Source organism: Artemia sp. Qi Xiang Cuo, chromosome 14 (genome assembly GCF_049724085.1).
Source record: "Artemia sp. Qi Xiang Cuo chromosome 14, ASM4972408v1, whole genome shotgun sequence".
Lineage (NCBI taxonomy): Eukaryota > Metazoa > Arthropoda > Branchiopoda > Anostraca > Artemiidae > Artemia > Artemia sp. Qi Xiang Cuo.
Window position 1 is genome coordinate 14,928,381 of NC_142807.1, and position 18,407 is coordinate 14,946,787.

The 18,407-nt window shown below is 34.2% G+C and overlaps 1 protein-coding gene across 3 annotated transcripts in view; it reads right to left on the reverse strand.

Moving 5' to 3' along the window:
- Window positions 1-18,407, reverse strand: part of LOC148944183 (transcription initiation protein SPT3 homolog) — a 56,556-nt gene that overhangs the window by 27,936 nt on the left and 10,213 nt on the right. For 2 of the 3 annotated variants that reach the window (XM_089100179.1, XM_089100180.1), the window contains exons 2-3: window positions 11,042-11,079; window positions 2,117-2,335 (exon numbers count right to left, since the gene is read on the reverse strand). In XM_089100179.1, the coding sequence (XP_088956305.1) occupies window positions 2,117-2,335; window positions 11,042-11,072 (250 nt within the window). In that variant the 5' untranslated portion in view covers window positions 11,073-11,079. Of the gene's footprint in view, window positions 1-2,116; window positions 2,336-5,692; window positions 5,716-11,041; window positions 11,080-18,407 lie in introns of those variants that run through there. The other variant, XM_089100181.1, reaches the window with a different exon arrangement.

The window sequence follows — 18,407 nt, forward strand, 5'->3', positions numbered from 1 at the left end:
CTGGGGCCTGGAAGCTTATCCTCGAAATTTCAGCTCAATCTGATCACTCCTTCCCTGTTTTCCAAAAACCAAATATCAAGTTTTGTGGGAATTTGCTTTGCGAAAAAAGATTCCATTTACTAAAAAACAATTACAACTGTGTCTAATTAGTCCAGCGAATGATACTTCAGACTGTCAAGCGGAAAACCCGGGTTCGATTCACCGTCAGAGCAAATTTTTTATATACTGAATTTAAACTTTAAAAAAGAAACTCAGTTTCTTTTTTAAATTATTTGAAAAAAAAAAACCTTTTCTAAAGAGTTAAAGAGGCTGAGTTACAAGGTCGACCCTTAAAACACCCTGTCGAGAAAGAAAAGAATAATACACAATCATCTAACAGTTAGTCAAGCAATAATAAGTAATAAACTGTACAAAAAGGTGCAGAAATTATTTGAAAAAAACTACGTTTTCTAAAGAGTTAAAGAGGCTGAGTTACAAGGTCGAACCTTAAAACGTACAGGGATTAGGAGGCACAGTTGGGGGCTGCCGCCCCCAAACCACCGCTTTCGCAGCCTTTAAATATAAAAAAAATTCTTTAAACTGAAATTAAGGAGCGACATTAAAACTTAAAACGAACAGAAATTATTCCGTATATGAAAGGGGCTGTGCCCTCCTCAACGCCTCGCTCTTTACGCTAAAGTTTTTATTGTTTAAAAAAAAGAGTTGTGAGAAAGTCAAACTTTAGCGTAAAGAGCGAGGCGTTGAGGAGGGCACAGCCCCTTTCATATACGGACTAATTTCTGTTCGTTTTAAGTTTTAATGTCGCTCCTTACTTTCAGTTTAAAGAAATTTTTTTATATTTAAAGGCTGCGAAAGCGGGGGTTTGGGGGCGGCAGCCCCCCAACTGTGCCTCCCAATCCCTGTACGTTTTAAGGTTCGACCTTGTAACTCAGCCTCTTTAACTCTTTAGAAAACGTAGTTTTTTTCAAATAATATTTCAAAATAAAGTAAGAAAAGTGATGTTTTCCGAATAGGAAGAAAAACAGATTCTATTGTTATTTTAATAGTCAAACAAAGAGATAAATACAAAAAAAAGGATAGCCCAATTAATCTTTCTACAAATAAGTCAATTAACTAATAATTAAAAGTGTTTAGCTTTGAAGAATTTTGATAATAAACATACTAATGCATAATCTGGATTTTTTTTCTGTTCAATCATATTTACGTTTATTTTGAATTCTTATTTGGAAACAAGACGTTAGGGTTATATTCTTGCATATTTTAAATCATTCGGTCACATTTTATTTTTTTTTTATTTTCTTTTGATAGACAGATCACTACCAGTTAACGGCAGTGTTTGTCTTTTGTTACAACAATCAGGAAAGCTAATCTTGGTAGAGCTACATCATGAAATATTTTTTGGCTCATTTTCTGCTGGTTTTTCACACAAGTTCTTTATTTTTAAACTTGTAGCCAGCTAAGCGTAAAAACTGCATACCTGCATAGAACATCTTATGCGTTAAAGATTGAGGTACCGGTTTTTCTCAATTTTCTAAGACAAATATGTTTGTGAAAGTCTCCACTTAATCAATTTAAAGAATCACTTTTCATATTTAGTGCCCTTGGTACTTTGAGAATACACCAAGCACCGAAAAAACTGAAAAAAACTGAAAACCAAAAAAAAAAAAACAATTTTCAACCTTATAAATAAATAAGTAAGTTTATTTGTAACCCGCAATATAAAATAAATGCAGAGTAAAAAAAAGAAGAAAAACATAATAATATAATCCACAAGGAAATAATAAGGGAAACACAACATAAATAACGTAACAATATCAATAGAATCACTAATCTAGAAAAAAATAAGTGATGGGGTCACTGGCACATATCTTCCTTGGAGTATTGGTCCTCAGATCCTTAGCGTTATAACTGTTGCATAAATTGCATACCAACAGCTCTACATGAACATATACAGTAAGTAAACCTCCAAGCGTGAAATTCTCAATTCGCAATTTAAAGAGGATCTGTGGTTAAAGAGAACCACTTCACGAAATTTTCTTTACGTACATTTTTCTTACTTTTTTACGAGTCAGACAAAAATTTAGGGGGAGGAAATAATTGAATAAAATCGCATTACCTAAGCATTTGTATATTCTTCTCAATTTGAATTTATTTCTTCTTAGCAAGAATACAATCTCTTCTATGTCTATTTTTGAAGACATTCGAAACTCAGCAACTGTTTCTGCTTCTCTGATTATTTCGTTCAGCTCTTTCTTTATCAGATTTTCCATAAGCTCGACAGACATTCGGAGTGGGTTTGGAACATCTCCAAAACCATGCATAATCTTTTCAATTTCTATAAAGGAAGTACTAGATTCTTTATATATAATAAAATTAAATAAAAGCAAGTAGTAATAACAAACCTTTAGAATAGCTATTATAGTTGTTATGCTTTTATTGTTTTTGAATAAAAGGGTCGGTTTTTCTGTGTCTCCAGCAATGCAGTCATTTATATCATTAAATTATCAATATATATATATATATATATATATATATATATATATATATATATATATATATATATATATATATATATATATATATATATATATATATATATATATATATATATATATATATATATACATATATATATACATATATATACATATATATATATATATATATATATATATATATATATATATATATATATATATATATATATATATATATATATATATATATATATATATATATATATATATATATATATATATATATATATATATATATATATATATATATATATATATATATATATATATATATATATGTACATATATATATATGTACATATTTATATATGTACATATTTATATATGTACATATTTATATATGTACATATTTATATATGTACATATTTATGTATGTACATATATATATATATACATATTTATATATGTACATATATATATATATACATGTATCACATATATACATGTCATATATATATACATGTATCATATACATATATATATATATATATATATATATATATATATATATATATATATATATATATATATATATATATATATATATATATATATATATATATATATATATATATATATAACATAAGCAACACAATACCACTGCCTAAGTAGTAAAGAGCAAAGTGCACAATGTGTTATTTATATTTCTTTTTTATTCACCAAGGCATTTCAAATAGAAGGAGTTGTTGCAGAAACTTCAGAAGGAGCTCATTTGATTGGGAATGAAAAGTTCTAATGACTTTTTTAAGAGTCAAAAGTGATCGGAGGGCAATCAGTCTCCCTGCCCCGTCCCTTTATTTCCCAAACACAACCAAACGAAGGTTTAAGATAGCCAGTTTTTCTTTAGCATAGTTGAAAGGTCCAATAGCCATGGGCGTACTTAGCTTCTTCTCTAGGGGGGGGGGGCAGCCGATTCTGTGATGAAGAGTGGGGGCTGAAGTTATTTTGGCAGCTCACAAAACCTTAAATTTCCAGCAAGTTCTATCATACCTATGAAATCTTTATTAATAAGTAATCACCAAAAATTAAAAATCATCAATGAGCTTCAGCATTAGTCAATCTTCTTGGATTAGAGCTAAATCTTTCCAAGACATTATGGATAATTGCTTCTTTTTTTACTCTTTATTCTTTATGGATAATTGCTTCTTTTATTCTGTCATTCCAGCTGTTTATTTCCAGCTTTTTCAACAATATCTAGTGTAAGTTTTAAGTTCTAGGAGGGGCAGCTGCTGTCCTTTCCGTACGCACATGCCAATAGCTATATATCTGGGGATCTCCATCTTCACACCCCTTGAGGCAAGGGCTGTAAGTTATGTAAATCGTCCATTTTTTACAAAGAACCCCTGTTATTGGAAAGGAGGGGCATTACTGCTATTATTACTACTACTACTACTATTATAATAGTACTCTAAGACTAAGAGTTTGAAGGTGAAAATTTAAGAAAGTATTCAGGGGAAAGTTTAACTAAATTAAAACAAACTATGTGCATATAGGTTGTCAAAAGGCCGTATCTTAGTAATGGCTTAGGGTATTAAGTAGGAACTTTCAGGGGATATTTAGGGGAAAAATAGATTGACCAAAAGGCAATACGTGCACGCGACAACTAATACTACTACCGCTAGAACTATTACCCCTGCTACTTCATCTACTACTTCTATTTAGATACTATTCTATTCTATTGACGAGGGTGATGTTCAACTGACCAAAAGGCGATATGTACATACTAGTAATGCTACTATTGTTTGTACTACTACTCCTAATACTGCTCAGTGGCGGTTTTAGGGGGGGAAGAGGGGACACTTGCTCCGGGCGCAGAAATTTCAAATAAATAATCTAACGGCTATATCCATTTGTAATTTTAAAAATTTTGGCCTCTACTTTATTAAAATAAGGTAGAGGGCACAGTTGGCAGTAAGAATAAGCAAATTGAATCCAACATTTTCAATTTACTTATACCTTCATCACCATTCCTTGAAAATAAAAGTAAATAGCAATAAAAATAAAATATTGCGATGATTCCCTATCAGTTGGTCCACGAACTCCAAAACATGAAGAAAACAATTCAACCCCCAGATATTTCCCAAAAGAAACTTATCGATGTGTTAGAATTAATGGTGTAATGCGGGGATCAATTTGATCTTCGCAAACGTAAGAGCCGCCAATCAAATACTAAAGTCGACTCTCGATAACTCGAAATTAACGGGACCACGATTTTTCGTCGAGTTATAGTTCGATTTAAACATTGTTCGAGTTATGAAGGTAAAAAATAGCAAAATTTACTCCTTACAATCACTACAAAGTTAAGAATAACTTCAATAGTGTATTAAAAACTTGGGTACTTCTCAAGAATCCGATAAACACGTGAGAAGTGACGTTTCGTTGATGCTAATGAAATAAAACAAAATAGGATGAAAATATACTAGTTTTGAAACAAATTTAGGCTATATCTTTGCACATTAGGAGGGTGGGGGTAAAGAATAGCATATATTAAATACGTAACGTAACCTAACCCAACCTAGGTACCTTTTATTCCCCCTAAACCCCAAAATCTAAAGTTTAAATACAGTCCCCGGAGTGAGAGACCCTTTGTTTATACATTGTCTCATATGAAATACCGGGTATCTTTGCAATACAATTCCCGCCTGTTTATCAGATTCTAGACAAGTACCTAAATTAATATATCAAGATTTTACTTTCAAATGTCAATAATAAACTTAGTTTGCTTGTTTCAAATTGATTTTCTTTTTCAGAACATTATCGTAAGCTGAATCAGTATGAAAGAAGTAAATTAATTGCGGTAATATTAATATTGATTAATTATCCAGGAGGGGGAAGATAGGCTGCTTTATGTGTTAATGAGGTCAAGGACTCCCCGTTATATTGTGGCAGTAGGAAATTTTGTATTGATGGGAAGGATGTCAAATGAAGTGTAATTTTTCTTTAGTATTTGTCTTTTTGTATATGGCTTTAATTGGCTTTTAAATACAGATTATTATTATTATATTGATAAGGTATATCAATGGTCTTTCTTTTATAAGCTTCCTGTGGAGGTGTTTATAAGATTCTGTGGAGGTCCTGTGGAGCGAAAATACCATCAGAAATAAAATAAAAGTATAGTAATATAGTAACAAAATATACTAATGAAAGAGACACACTCTTCTTTATCCTCATGACTGAAATAAAAACTGTGCAGCGTCTAACCGAAGACTGAAATGAACTCCATTGAGTTTCAGATAAATAAAATTTCCCAGTTAGTTCATTCAAAGTGATCCATGGTCAAAAGGATTGTTAAAAATATGCATCAATCCTTTAACTGTTTTTTTTTTCAGGCTTGTATCTCGGGAAACAAGTATTGCAGGATTTTTATGCTTGAAAAATTAGGCCAAAGAATTTCCTTATTATTTCAGTGAGAATTTCCTGATTATTTAATTTTAAATATTTATATTTAATACATTTTAAATATTTTCCCTTTTTTACTTTAATAAATGAAAAATTATTAAACGTTTAAGGAACAAGTATCAGTATATATTAAAATGACGATCCACGGTCTTTTTTTTCAGTAAAGTGCAAATTATGTTCTGGTCTTAAAAAGGCATGGGGATTCTCAGCAGGGGCGCAGCTACAGTATTTTTAATGGGGAGGGAGGCAAGAGGGGGTGCTATTGAAGTAGGTGCTATTCAAGCGGCATTGAAGAAAAGTAACTATTCAACAAACACGTCATTTGATGAATTTAAAAACGTTACGCAATACATTATAAACAATAAACACACATTAAACAATCATAAATATAAGTTCTGGTGCTTGCCTTTACTAATTGTCACGGGTTCAAACCATCTCTGGTAGCTGAAAATAGTTCTAATTTGTCCAACCTGCTGCATTGCAGAAATGTTCAAGACTTACCTTTAAGTAAATTTTTGGTTGTTTGAATTTGAAAGATTTTTACCAACATTCAAATTATTGTCAGTTTGGAATTGAGTTTTTTGTTCATTAGTATGGAATATGGACTAGACCTTAAAAATTGTCAGCAATGAGCTGTTGCAGACGACAGTAGTATAGCGTAAACAGGCTTTCGGGTGGGCGAAGGTGAATGTTATGTACACTTGTTTTTTTTTCTACCAGATTCACCACTAATTCTGCAGTACATATTCCCCCTCCACTTCCCCCATTCCCCACGCTCAGCACAGGATGCTCAATTTCATAATTGAACCAATCTCTTTTCTAATAGCCCCAGGTATCAAGCTGTTCATTTGATCGTAATTTTGAATGGATTTTAACTCTGTGAGATTTAATTTGTTGTACTAAACTTTTAATATAAGTGATTTATTGAAATATTATTTATGGTTTTTTTATTAAATTGATTTGTTTGTAGGTTCGCCGATTTATATTAATAAACAGCATTGATTTCAGCGGGCCAAAGCTGAAACAAAAATCATAGGCAGCGCAATAGCGCTGTCTAAGTAAATATACAGGATAAGTCAAAGTATTACCACAGACTGTGAAACATTATATTGTAAAATATTCCCCACATTTAAATAGTGACCGTAATCTAAATTTGAAAGTATTCGAAAAATAAAGTTAGAATTATCAACTTAGCCGTTGGGCATTGTTTGATAAAGAGTATCCAGACAATCAGAACAATTCTTGGTATTATTGCGGCAGAAACCTTAAATTAATTAAATATAGCCAAGGATTGGAAGGGAAAATTGATTGACTCCTAAATTTTGAAAATGACCTTCCCCTTTGTATCTTTGTTAAAAAAACAAATTCTATAAAATCACACAAAAGTTCTCCTTCTGTAAATTAGGGTATGGGTGATATAAAATTCCGCAGGGGGTTACACTGAATATCGTTTTTATATCAATAATTCCCTTCACAAGCAAAACTCGGTCTCCTTGTGCTGCATGATAAAACTGGTAACAAGAGAAAAAGAGAATGGGTTGGTACCGATTATACGTGCACACAAAATTTCTAAAATGTGAGAAAATTTTACATATTTTGTTCAAATACACTTTATTCTATTCTCAGCAGAAATTTCGTAAAGCACGCTGATGCAGAGATAAATGTCCTACAAGTAGCAGTGGTGTGGTGTGAAATGCGACTAATTACAGTCCAAATTTAACATTTATGTCAGTTCTTTTTGTGGAGCTGGTTTAAAGAAATATTTGGAAAAGCATAAATAGCGAGAAGTCAGCATCAGCATCAGAATATAATTTGTACTTTACTGAAAAAAAATCAAATGAATTTACTGAAAAAAATCTGCATTGTCTGTTTAGCATACATATGCTGATATTTATTCCTTAAAATCTTAATTGATTTTTGATTTCTTAAAGTTGTAAAACTGAAAACATTTAAAAAAATTTCGTTCAGTAAATTAAAAATTATATTCTGTTTTTTAAAAAGCTTGGGGTTTAGAACCCTACTCATATTAATTTCTGCTCGTTTCGAGTTTGACTCTTATTTACATTAATTTCTGTTTATTTTGGGTTTCATTTATTTATCATACTGATTTGTGGTAGTTGTTTTCTCGGTAGATTATTTGATTCTATTTTTGTTCATTTTGGTTTACTGGAGTTATTTACTTTCTTTTAAAAAACTTATTTTGTTGAAAAAGTTTTTTTAAATTAATTTCTGTTCGTTTTATATTGACATAGTCTTTTTCAGGGAGAAAGCTGCCCTCTGATCACTTTGACTCTTAAAAAGAACACTAGAGTGGCTGATCCAATGAGCCCCCCTTCCGAAATTTATATGACCACGCTTTCTATATACATATAAAAAAAAAAAAAAAAAAAAAAAAAAAAAAAAAAAAGCCCAGAAGAATTATCCATTAGTCAGAATCCCTGTGTCGAATGCTGTGGGAATGCTGTGTCGTTTACTAGGCTATAATTTCCTCGAAGGGCACCACTCCTCAAGTAGGAATAGAGTTGACCGCAAGGTTCCCAGTCCTTCAGGTACCCCGAAAGGGTCGAGGCAGCCCTTTGCAGAGGCTATAATGAAAGAAAGGTTGAGGTGGCTAGGGCACGTGGTGCGGATGAAGGATGACAGATTGCAGAAGATTTTTCTTTTCGGCAAACCATCTAAGGCTAAACGGAAAGCAGGTCGTCCTCGTCTGGGGTGGGAGGACGTCATAAAGAAAGTTGAACGTCATAAGGAAATGGGAACTTCCTGGGGGGGCGTAAAGAGGGAGGCTTTGAATAGATTGGGTTGGAGGAGGAGCGCGCGTAGCTCGGTTGGCCTCAGGCGGCTTGGTGCTGTAGTGAGTTGTTAGTAGTATTTGTAGTTTCTATAGACTATCGACGCCGCCGCCGACAGAGGCGGCGGCGTTCGGCTGACTTTAAATTAATTTTGCGGTAATTCTTTGTTGCGTCAACCGCAAAGTCGGAGCTTATCTTTCTCGTGTGGTTTAGTATTTCAATTTTCCTGATTAGAAATCAAGCAGGGCTTGCACTATCCCCGAATTTTCGGGTATTTCCTCGAAAATCTATGCGTCACCCCGAAAAAAATTTCGTTCCCCGAATCCCCAAAAATCACGCAATCACGGTGCCACCCCTAGCGATTTATCACCAGTGACTTTCCCTGCCAAATATTACTTTGCATACCATAATTCTTCATTACTCTCTTGTTCGTTAATTTTCGTCTCTTTTGTTGCTTTGCATAAAACCCAGACAGATGGAATTGCAATATAGCCTACACAGTTCTTCATATGCTGACAAAAAAAGTATCGTCTTTATGAAATGAGTTTAAATCATTTCGAATGCAGTTTCCCAATTTTCATTTCTTACATCATTCGTAGTCAAGAATTTTATTTTTAAGTTGAATAGAATTATAGAACGCATTCACTACTATACAGCTTCAGCCTTCAGTTGGATTTTGAAATTGGTATCCGACAGATTGTTTCTACAGATGAATTGTAAGTTTGCAGAATTTTGTTCTCTATTGCTGTCTTTAGATAAGATTTTCTTAATGTTTATTAGAAAATACAATCTTCTTTCAGAAAACAATTTATCCCCCCCCCCCAAAAAAAGCCCTTCTTTTGAGACACAATTTAGCTATAGACTAAGCTATGTACAATGTTGGGAATTAAAGATTGAAACAGAAGTTACCCCAAAAATATGATTAATAAAAAAATTGTAAACTATTGCCTATAGGGGAGGGGGTAGGGGGCTATCATTTTAAAATGATAATACCTCATTTTTTATTGAAAGCAGGGATGCCAAAAAGATAATTATTTTTTTCATTTAAAGTGGAGACGGAAGAAAATTATATCAAATTCCCTGGGAAACCATTGAAATATTTTGATAGACCCAGGGCCCTCCACTGGGACTTGTTTCATTGTCTTTGGTATTTTGCAATTTCTCATAAACTACTGGCCTAATTTGGCTTTTGTGTGTGCTCCCTTTTCATTAGATTATTTTTATCTTATTGAATGCCACGGCGAATCTATGACTCAGTTTTCCAATAATTTGAGGTATATCTGAATAATTTCTAAATTTTTGTTGTTCTCTTTGTACCCCTTTACTCATACCCTCAATTTTTTTTTTCAAGGAACACTAAGCTGTTTAACGTTATTTTGCATGTTTGTTTGAACCATATAGACCTAGTTAATTATTAAGTAAATTATTTTTTTAATGTAAATCTGAGACAGTATCCTATCAAGGTGGTATCCAGAGGGGGGGGGGATAAGGAGGTATTACATTTAAATGATAATATCTCGAAACTTTTTATTGAAAGCAGGGATGCCGAAAAGTTTTTTTTTTTAATTTAAAACAGAGACGGCATCCTATCAAGGTGGTATCCAGAGGGAGGGGGGGGGGTAGGGAGCTATCATATTTGAATTATAATACCTCAATTTTTTTTTGAAAGCAGGGATGCCAATAAGTTAATTTTTTTTTTTTAAAGCAGAGACGGTATCCTATCAAGATGGTATCCAGAGGGGGGGGGGGCATAGGGAGTTATTAGATTTAAGTGATAGTACCTTGATTTTTTTTTTTAATTGAAAGTAGGGATGCCAAAAAGTTGAAAAAGTGACAAAAATTAACAAGATTTTCGTGAGTCATACTTGATACAGCACTTGTATAGTTTTATCGTCCAAAGAGAAAGGGACACATGCGTCCCACCCGTTTTTTTTCTTATTGATGAAACGAGTTTACTTTGAAAACATTAATTCATAAGTACCAGGCAGATTCACACTAAAACGAATTGGTGTGACGAACGTGATATCGACATCCCCACCTAACGGTGCGCTCGAGTGACAATGGCGCCCTTTCCATGAAAAGGTTGACCCTTTCCCATAAAAAATTTTCGTTTAGACTAACCGGGGGGGAGGGGGGCAAGGTACAGGTTAATTTCTTTATATCTATACCCCCTTTCTTCCAAATGTATTTTTGTACAATTTAAATATCCCTTGTTAAGATGGATGACCCCCCCCCCCCATGAATCCACCTTTTTGGTAAGAATAAGTAATCGTTTCATGTAGGTTATACCTAAATACTAAAATAAAACGGTACCTGAAAAAAAGCTGACTTTTGCTCCATTCATCTTTTATCTAAAAAAAAAAAAAAAAAAAACTGTATTAAAAAAAAATAATAATAAATACAAATGAACTAGAGAAAATGGAAAAGCCAGCTTTTCAAGTTAATACTTTATTTTTGATAAGACCTTCACAGGGAAGGAATTATAGACACTTTAAAATAGCTTCTTTTTTTGCAAGATTGTGGACCAAAAATGTATTTTTTCCTAGATCAGCTTCAAAGTTTGTGGGCTTAATTTACAGTGATAGACCATTACAGTGAAGTAGTAAATGCTTATTTAGACTAGCAAGGTGTTTCTGATTTGTCTAGGTTAGTCTTGGCTTCGTTAGCCCTTCAAAGAGAAAAAATGCTAGGGCTTTGTCAGATAAAAAAGAGAAAGAAAAGACAATGGGTCTCAAAACGAGCAAGGTAGGATACTTTTAGAAAAATTTCTGACTGTGATCAGACTTTTTTTTTCACTTTTTCGTTTTCTTAACTTGTTTTTCTAATACATATTTAGCTACAGTAATAGTTTGAAGTTTACAAACTGAGTTTAAATATCTTACTGTTCATCATTACCAAGTTAATTTACTAGAAGACACAACTCCAACACAAGAACATGGAAAAGGAAGTTGAATTTCCATAAAGTTTGAGAACATGGGCACAGATTGCTTTTTGAGGTGCCCTTCTCCATAAAATAATCCACAAGCTAACACCCTAAGTGATAAATTGCAACTCTGGAGTAATCTATAGTTACTAGTTTTTTCTTTTGGATGAACTGATAATAATGATCCTGTTTGCTTGGCCTTAAAGTGGTCTTTGGTTGAACCAGTCACAAGCTTTCCCAGCCTGAACATGACTGCATACACTGCTTGCAGCATCCTACTATGCTTGCGCTTTTGTACCCTGCTTCAGCTTACATTATGCTTACGGTTGTACCATGCTTGTGGCTTTTTCATATGCTGCTTTATTTTGTACGTAGCCTGGGTCATTAAGTCCAATTAATACAAACATTAGCTGCGTTCGTTTTCACCGTTCGTCATTCTTAGTACTAAAAAGATTTTCTCGGTTTTACTCTTAAATTGCGTTTTATTTCGCCGTTCTAAGAACTTCGTTTTAACTGAAAAAACGGCTTATAAGAGCCTTCCTTAGCCAGATAAAATTTCAAAGTCACAGACAAAATTTCAGTGAACCAGCACAACAAAAATGAAAAATATACTTCTAAATGTAGTAAAACAAGCAATAGAGTTACTACAGCAAAGTGACTGTTGCACCGTTCTATAGAGTGCAAATGGGCTCTCTTGCTTTTGAATGCTTATGAATGGGCATAGACATTAGATTAGTTGAAATGGGGGTGCAATCCTAGATAGTGGACTCTACATAGGGACCCATGTTAAGAAAATATTTTTTACTCCATAATATGGACAATACTCATAGTTGTGGCACTTAGCCTAACACTTAAACAGCCGAATTTCCTTTCTAAAATTTAAGCTCAAGACGTATAAACAACTGAACATATTCCTAAGGGTATTGAAACCTGGGGTTAGTTGGAGTTCGTTAGCATTAGTTGCGATCCAAAATATTCAGAAAGTCCTCTCCTGATGTTTCCAAGTGACCCCTATGGAATTTTTGTAAGTTTGGAAAGCAATATATCCCAAAAAGGCTTCCAGAAATTTCTGAAGATTTCAAAACTGTGGCGCATCTACGAAAAACAAATCGCTACAATTTTTTAGATGAAAGACCCCATCAACAAAATCTACAAAATTAAATATCAATAAACTTGTTTTCTGTCATGTTTTTTTATTTTAAAATTTGGCGCCCAAAAGTAAAACTAAAGTTGTTGAACGGAGTATGAGGCTCAGTTCGTCGTTCTAAGAACGACGGTACTAAGAACGAAGTACCGCATTTCAAAGAACGGCTTATAAGCGAAACATTTCATAGAACGGCGAAAACGAACGGCTTAATTGTAAAACCGAGGATTTGATTTCCATAGAACGACGAAAACGAACGCAGCTATTGCATGGCGTCAAAAGTGGGATCTTTTAAGTTACAGTGGATGTTCAACAGCCTTCTACATAGATATTCAACAGCAGGCTGCAGAGCGAGCTTGAAGAGTGGTTCCTCATGGAAAGTATAGCCTATTAAATGACAGCGTTGCATCAAATTTTTATTCATGAATAGTTCTTCGGTTTTATTTGTTTTGACAGGATTTCTTACACTGAATAACCTCTTTCTTGCTATTTTATTTAAAATGGGTTTACTGACTGACTTTTACTTTTTGTAGGAACTAGAAAATGATTCATCCTGACCAACATCAATGGATGACTTGATGACTGAGTTAGTCCAGTCCAATATAATCTGTCAGCAGCGGTCTCTTCTGCAATTCTTATCAAATCCCTATCCAAATTATGTGAGTGTTGACAAAACCCATCCCAGGGTGCCAGGTCATTCTTGAATGTTAGCCAGATATTCTTTTTCTGACTGCCCAGTCTCTGTTTCTAGGTTGGGAGGGTGTACCATATTTACGACATTGCAGGATATGGTTCCTATTGGCTGTTGTAGTTTATGTCCCAAGAATTTTAGTCATCATTGTTTTATTATTGCCAAAAGTTTACCAAACAGTGGCCATTACTTTATTATTTCTTTGGCCTTGAAAGGCAAGGTTTTGCAAGCATACAACAGGGTCAACCAAACAGTTCCCTCATGGACGTTTATTCCAGAGTTTATACTAATTTCATGTTTTCTCCAAAACAACTTCATCATGCTTGTGAACATAGCCCAAGCCTTTTCTAGCTGAGCTCTTGGGGATCATGCAGGTATCATAACTCATCTTTACAGCATGTTACAGAAAAGTTATTTTGATTTATGTTCTTTGATCCAGAGGGGGCCTAAATAAATTTGGCACGTAGTGCCAAATTATAATGGCGTAATTTGTTTGAAGATCTGGTACTGGAAATTGTGCCGTATATTTGATATTTGGTTTGCTTGCTTAAATATTTTTTTTTTCTTCTCAAGTTGGCATTAGTCATCTGCTGTTGGTGAGAAATAAGGACAGAAGTTAATTGCAAGATCACAAAGTCAGCAAACTTGTGCATATAGCCCAGGGCTATACCTAGTCATATAAGGGGGGGGGGGTCTAGGATGGAATTGGTTAAACTTGTAATTATTGATCACATCTAAAATTCAGTTGCTATTCAGTAATTATTCAGTTGCTATTAAGTCTCTGACCTGTTAAAATATATTCATTCTTTTAAAAGGATTAAATACCAGTTTTTGAACAAGTGTGAGTAAAAAGGATTATGTTCGGAATTAATTAGAGTCTAAACTTAATTTTATCCTAAACCCCAAGAATGACTAGGAGAGAGCGTCCCAAATGTCGTTGCAGGGCAACTTTAAACTGTTTGATATGCAATGACTGTGGATCCTATTTCCACGAACAATGTGCTAGAATTGAACGTTTCCAATAGACTAAAAGTTGGCTATGCCTAGATTGTTCTGCGAAAAAGGATAGTTTAAACAAGGATAGTCCAAAAAAGGTAATTACTTTTGCTGATACTTGTTCCAGTCAACCCCAGCCTCTCCAAATTACTCCCCCTCGTCGTCTACAGGGCAATGACCTGGCGAACTGTGATGCAAATTCAATCATCCCCTCTAGCTCCAAACCTTCCAAGTAATAATGACCATCTCGAAGTCAACAAATCTAATGCCCCCTGCCAGACTGAAACTACTACTTGTGGCACTTGTTGTTCTAATCCCCTACCGGACTTATCACTCCTTTCTTTTATAGAGATAAATTAGAATTAATAAGCAAGGAAATATCTGCAATAATAGACCTTAGGTCACATCTAAATGAAATCCCTCCAAAGTCTTCTGATGTTAATGAGGATCAAAATCAGAAATTATCATTAATAAATCCCACCCGGATAAATATTCAATTGTTTCCTGTAGCAAAGAGGTGATGAAACAAGCTTGTATTTTTCAAAAGTTCAGTTACCTTGGGGATAACATAATTAAGAGTTCTTCTGACCTGGAGAACATGAAGTTGAATACTAATGAATGCGAACTAAAGGTCAAGTCAATTAAGATAAGCAGTCATGTAGTGACTACACATAAGGGTGTATGCAAATTTGCCTGGAATGATATTTGCAAAAAAGGCAAAAAATGTAAATATATACATGTTTGCAAGAGTTTTAATGTTGGGGATGAGTGTAAGGTCTCTGACTGCCAACTATTACACCAGAAAGTTTGTTCTAAGTTTGGAAGTGGTTGTTGTTTTGGTTGTGACTGGATTCATTTGAATCATGGCTATGACACATTCAAAAAACTTTTTAATATTACCAGATAGAGTTATCATCAACTGTCAAACTCTCTCCCATGTATTATCACTATGAATATTGATCAGCCAAAAAACGAAGCTTGCCACACCAGCCGACTGTTCCCACCCGCCCTCAAAAGCGACATGAATCCAAGTTATCAACGGCACCGAACAAACCCATTCAGAAGACCTCCATGTTACATTCCAGCTCCCTCTCATTTCAATTGCCAAATCAGTCCATCTCCTCAGTCCCATTATTTGCATCAAATGAACCAAAAAACTTACAACAAGTGTCCAATAGCAAATCAAGAAACCCTGGTATGATATATTGCTACTCCTCCTACACATTTCTCAGAATCCTTCTAGCGAACGCAAGGTCACTGGTAAATAAAATGGATGAACTTCAAATTAGTCTTGACCAAAACCAGATTGATATTGCTTGCCTTACCGAAACATGGTCTGCAACTGAAGACTTTTGCTCCATTCCAAATTATGACTCCAATTTTAAGCCCAGGATCAACAAATATGGTATCCCTCTATCTCATGGTGGAAGAGTGGCTTTTTTTGTTGGTCTATCCTTCCTAATTGGATTCTTTCATTTTCTGAAATAGGGAACAACTCCAAAACTGAAGTTCTATGGCTCTGGACCAGACCCAAAAACCTCCCAAAAGAAGCATCTTGCATGATTTTTTGTATTATTTATTACCCTCCTCATAGTGGATTTAAGAAGGAGCTGACGGCATATCTGCAACTTTATACTGACAGAATTTGCTGCAAGTATCCTTATGCTGCAATTACATTATATGTGATTTTAATGATCTAGACCAAGAGTGGCTTAGCTCTGCTCCTAGCCTTGATCAAGTGGTCAAGTCGCCTACGCGCGGTGATAAAACCCTAGACTTAATTTTTACCAGCATTGGAGATTACTACTGTGTCCCCAAAATAGCCCCTCCATTAGGGTCAAGTGACCATCTATGTATCTTTTGGAACCCTTTATCTTCCTTGCCCCCAAAACAATTGATCAGTTATTCTTACAGACCCATTACTGACGAGAAGGTTGCGCATTTCAAATTAAAACCTTGGGCCAATATCCTATGTCTTACCAATGGTAATGGAATGGCTTCTAAGTTTCAAGCAGAACTTTTCCAGTTATATTGTGACACCTTTCCAATGTAAAATGTTACTTGCAAATCTAAATGCAAACTGTGGATAAATAAAAAAAATTTGTGCCTAATAAATGAACATGATAAACTCTTTAAGGAAGGATTTTTCCAAGAATCACGAAAACTTAGGAACATTGTTGTTAGCGAAATCCGTAAAGCAAGAAAGGAGCATGGTGCGCACGTGCTAAATAATTTATAGTGTTTGGACCCTAATAGATTCCACAAAAGTGTCCAAGATCTCATGGGAAAGGTCTCTTCAAAGTTTTTCTTACTGGACAGTAATGGTGGCCCAGTGGGTGCAAATGTCATAAATGGTCATTTGGCTTCAATTTGTAAAATTCACCCGCCACTCCAACATATGACAGCCAACAGTGCAGTGAGTGACATTCCTGTGATTGAAATACATCAGACTCAACGTAAACTCGAAACTCCTGACACAAATAAGTCAGTATACCCAGGTGATATCCCTACCAAATTGATTGTGGAATGTGTCCAGTATTTAAGTGTACCTCTAACTGCTGTTTTTAACCAATGTTTTATAGATGGTATTTTTCCAGTGTGTTTTAAACGAGCTATTATATCTCCTGTAACGAAAACTAAGACCCCAAAAGTTCCCTCTGACTTAAGATCAATATCAAAAACGTCCATTTTCTCTAAAATATTTGAAAGTTTTATTTACCATTTCCTTTTGGACGATATTCATGATAAAATCAACCCAAATCAGTTTGGCTTTAGACCAATCAGAGCACCACGCATTTCTTAATTTATATACTTGACACTATTTTCAAACATCTTGAGTTGTATAGTTCTTATGTTGAGGCTGTTTTTGCTGATATTAGCAAAGCCTTTGACAATTTGGATCATCAGACAGTTATAGATAGTGCAAGGGCTTTAGGTGCAAGAGATTTTGTTTTACATATGTTAGCTAGTTTTTTTTGTCTGGCCATGAGCAATGTGTAGTCCTCCCTAACGGGGATTCATCAGGTTTTTCCTCGATTTCCTGTTTTTTCTGTATTAATTGATATAACTTTTGTTTTATGTTTATCCCCTAACATCTGTTTTGTTATTGTAATTCTGACGTGATTATGCTAGTGTTTGTGCTATTTTAGCCAATAAATCATATTCTATTCTAGTCTTCTAAAAGGAGCATGCTAGTAAAATAAAATGTAGAACTAAGATTCCTCATTTTATGCTATTTCAAAATATCATGGTAGCTTTCCTGACAATGCACCCCACCAACTTGATGGCCTAACACATAATCCTAGGATATTTACAAAAGATTAAAATTCTAACTTTACAGTAGGCTATGCAGCATGTTTGAACAATCAGATTATCAAGTTTCCTTTCATTATTATCCATATTTAAAAATTATTTTTTGAATAATATTTAATACTCAACAGATCTTAAATTCTCTTATATTCAGACAGGCTAGGACAACACTTTTGATGGGTCAAGAAATCTGGGTCCCGTTAGCATCTATGAATAAACATTGAACATCTTGAAAAACTTTGAATACCAATCTGAATATGAAGTTCTTCTGCCCTGAATGCAAAGAAAAAGCCAGTAGAGGTACAGTTCAATGTAGCAAATACAATCAGTGGCTGCACTCCAAATGTGCTGATATTACACTGCAACATAGGTTAGAAAACGCTACTTGGCGTTGTTTGAACTGTTGCACCTATTACCCCATCTCTCCTCAAGCTCCATCACTAGTTATCTCAGTTGAGACAAGTCCCAGCAAGCCCTTAACACCAGACTTAACTCAAGAAATTTTAAGTCTTACTCTTTCCCCATCCCTAGTGAAATCAACCAAACACAGGGATCCTAAGAAATTAGAGGCGTCTCACTTATTCAGAATTAAGAAGCAAGAGAAAATTAGTAAACT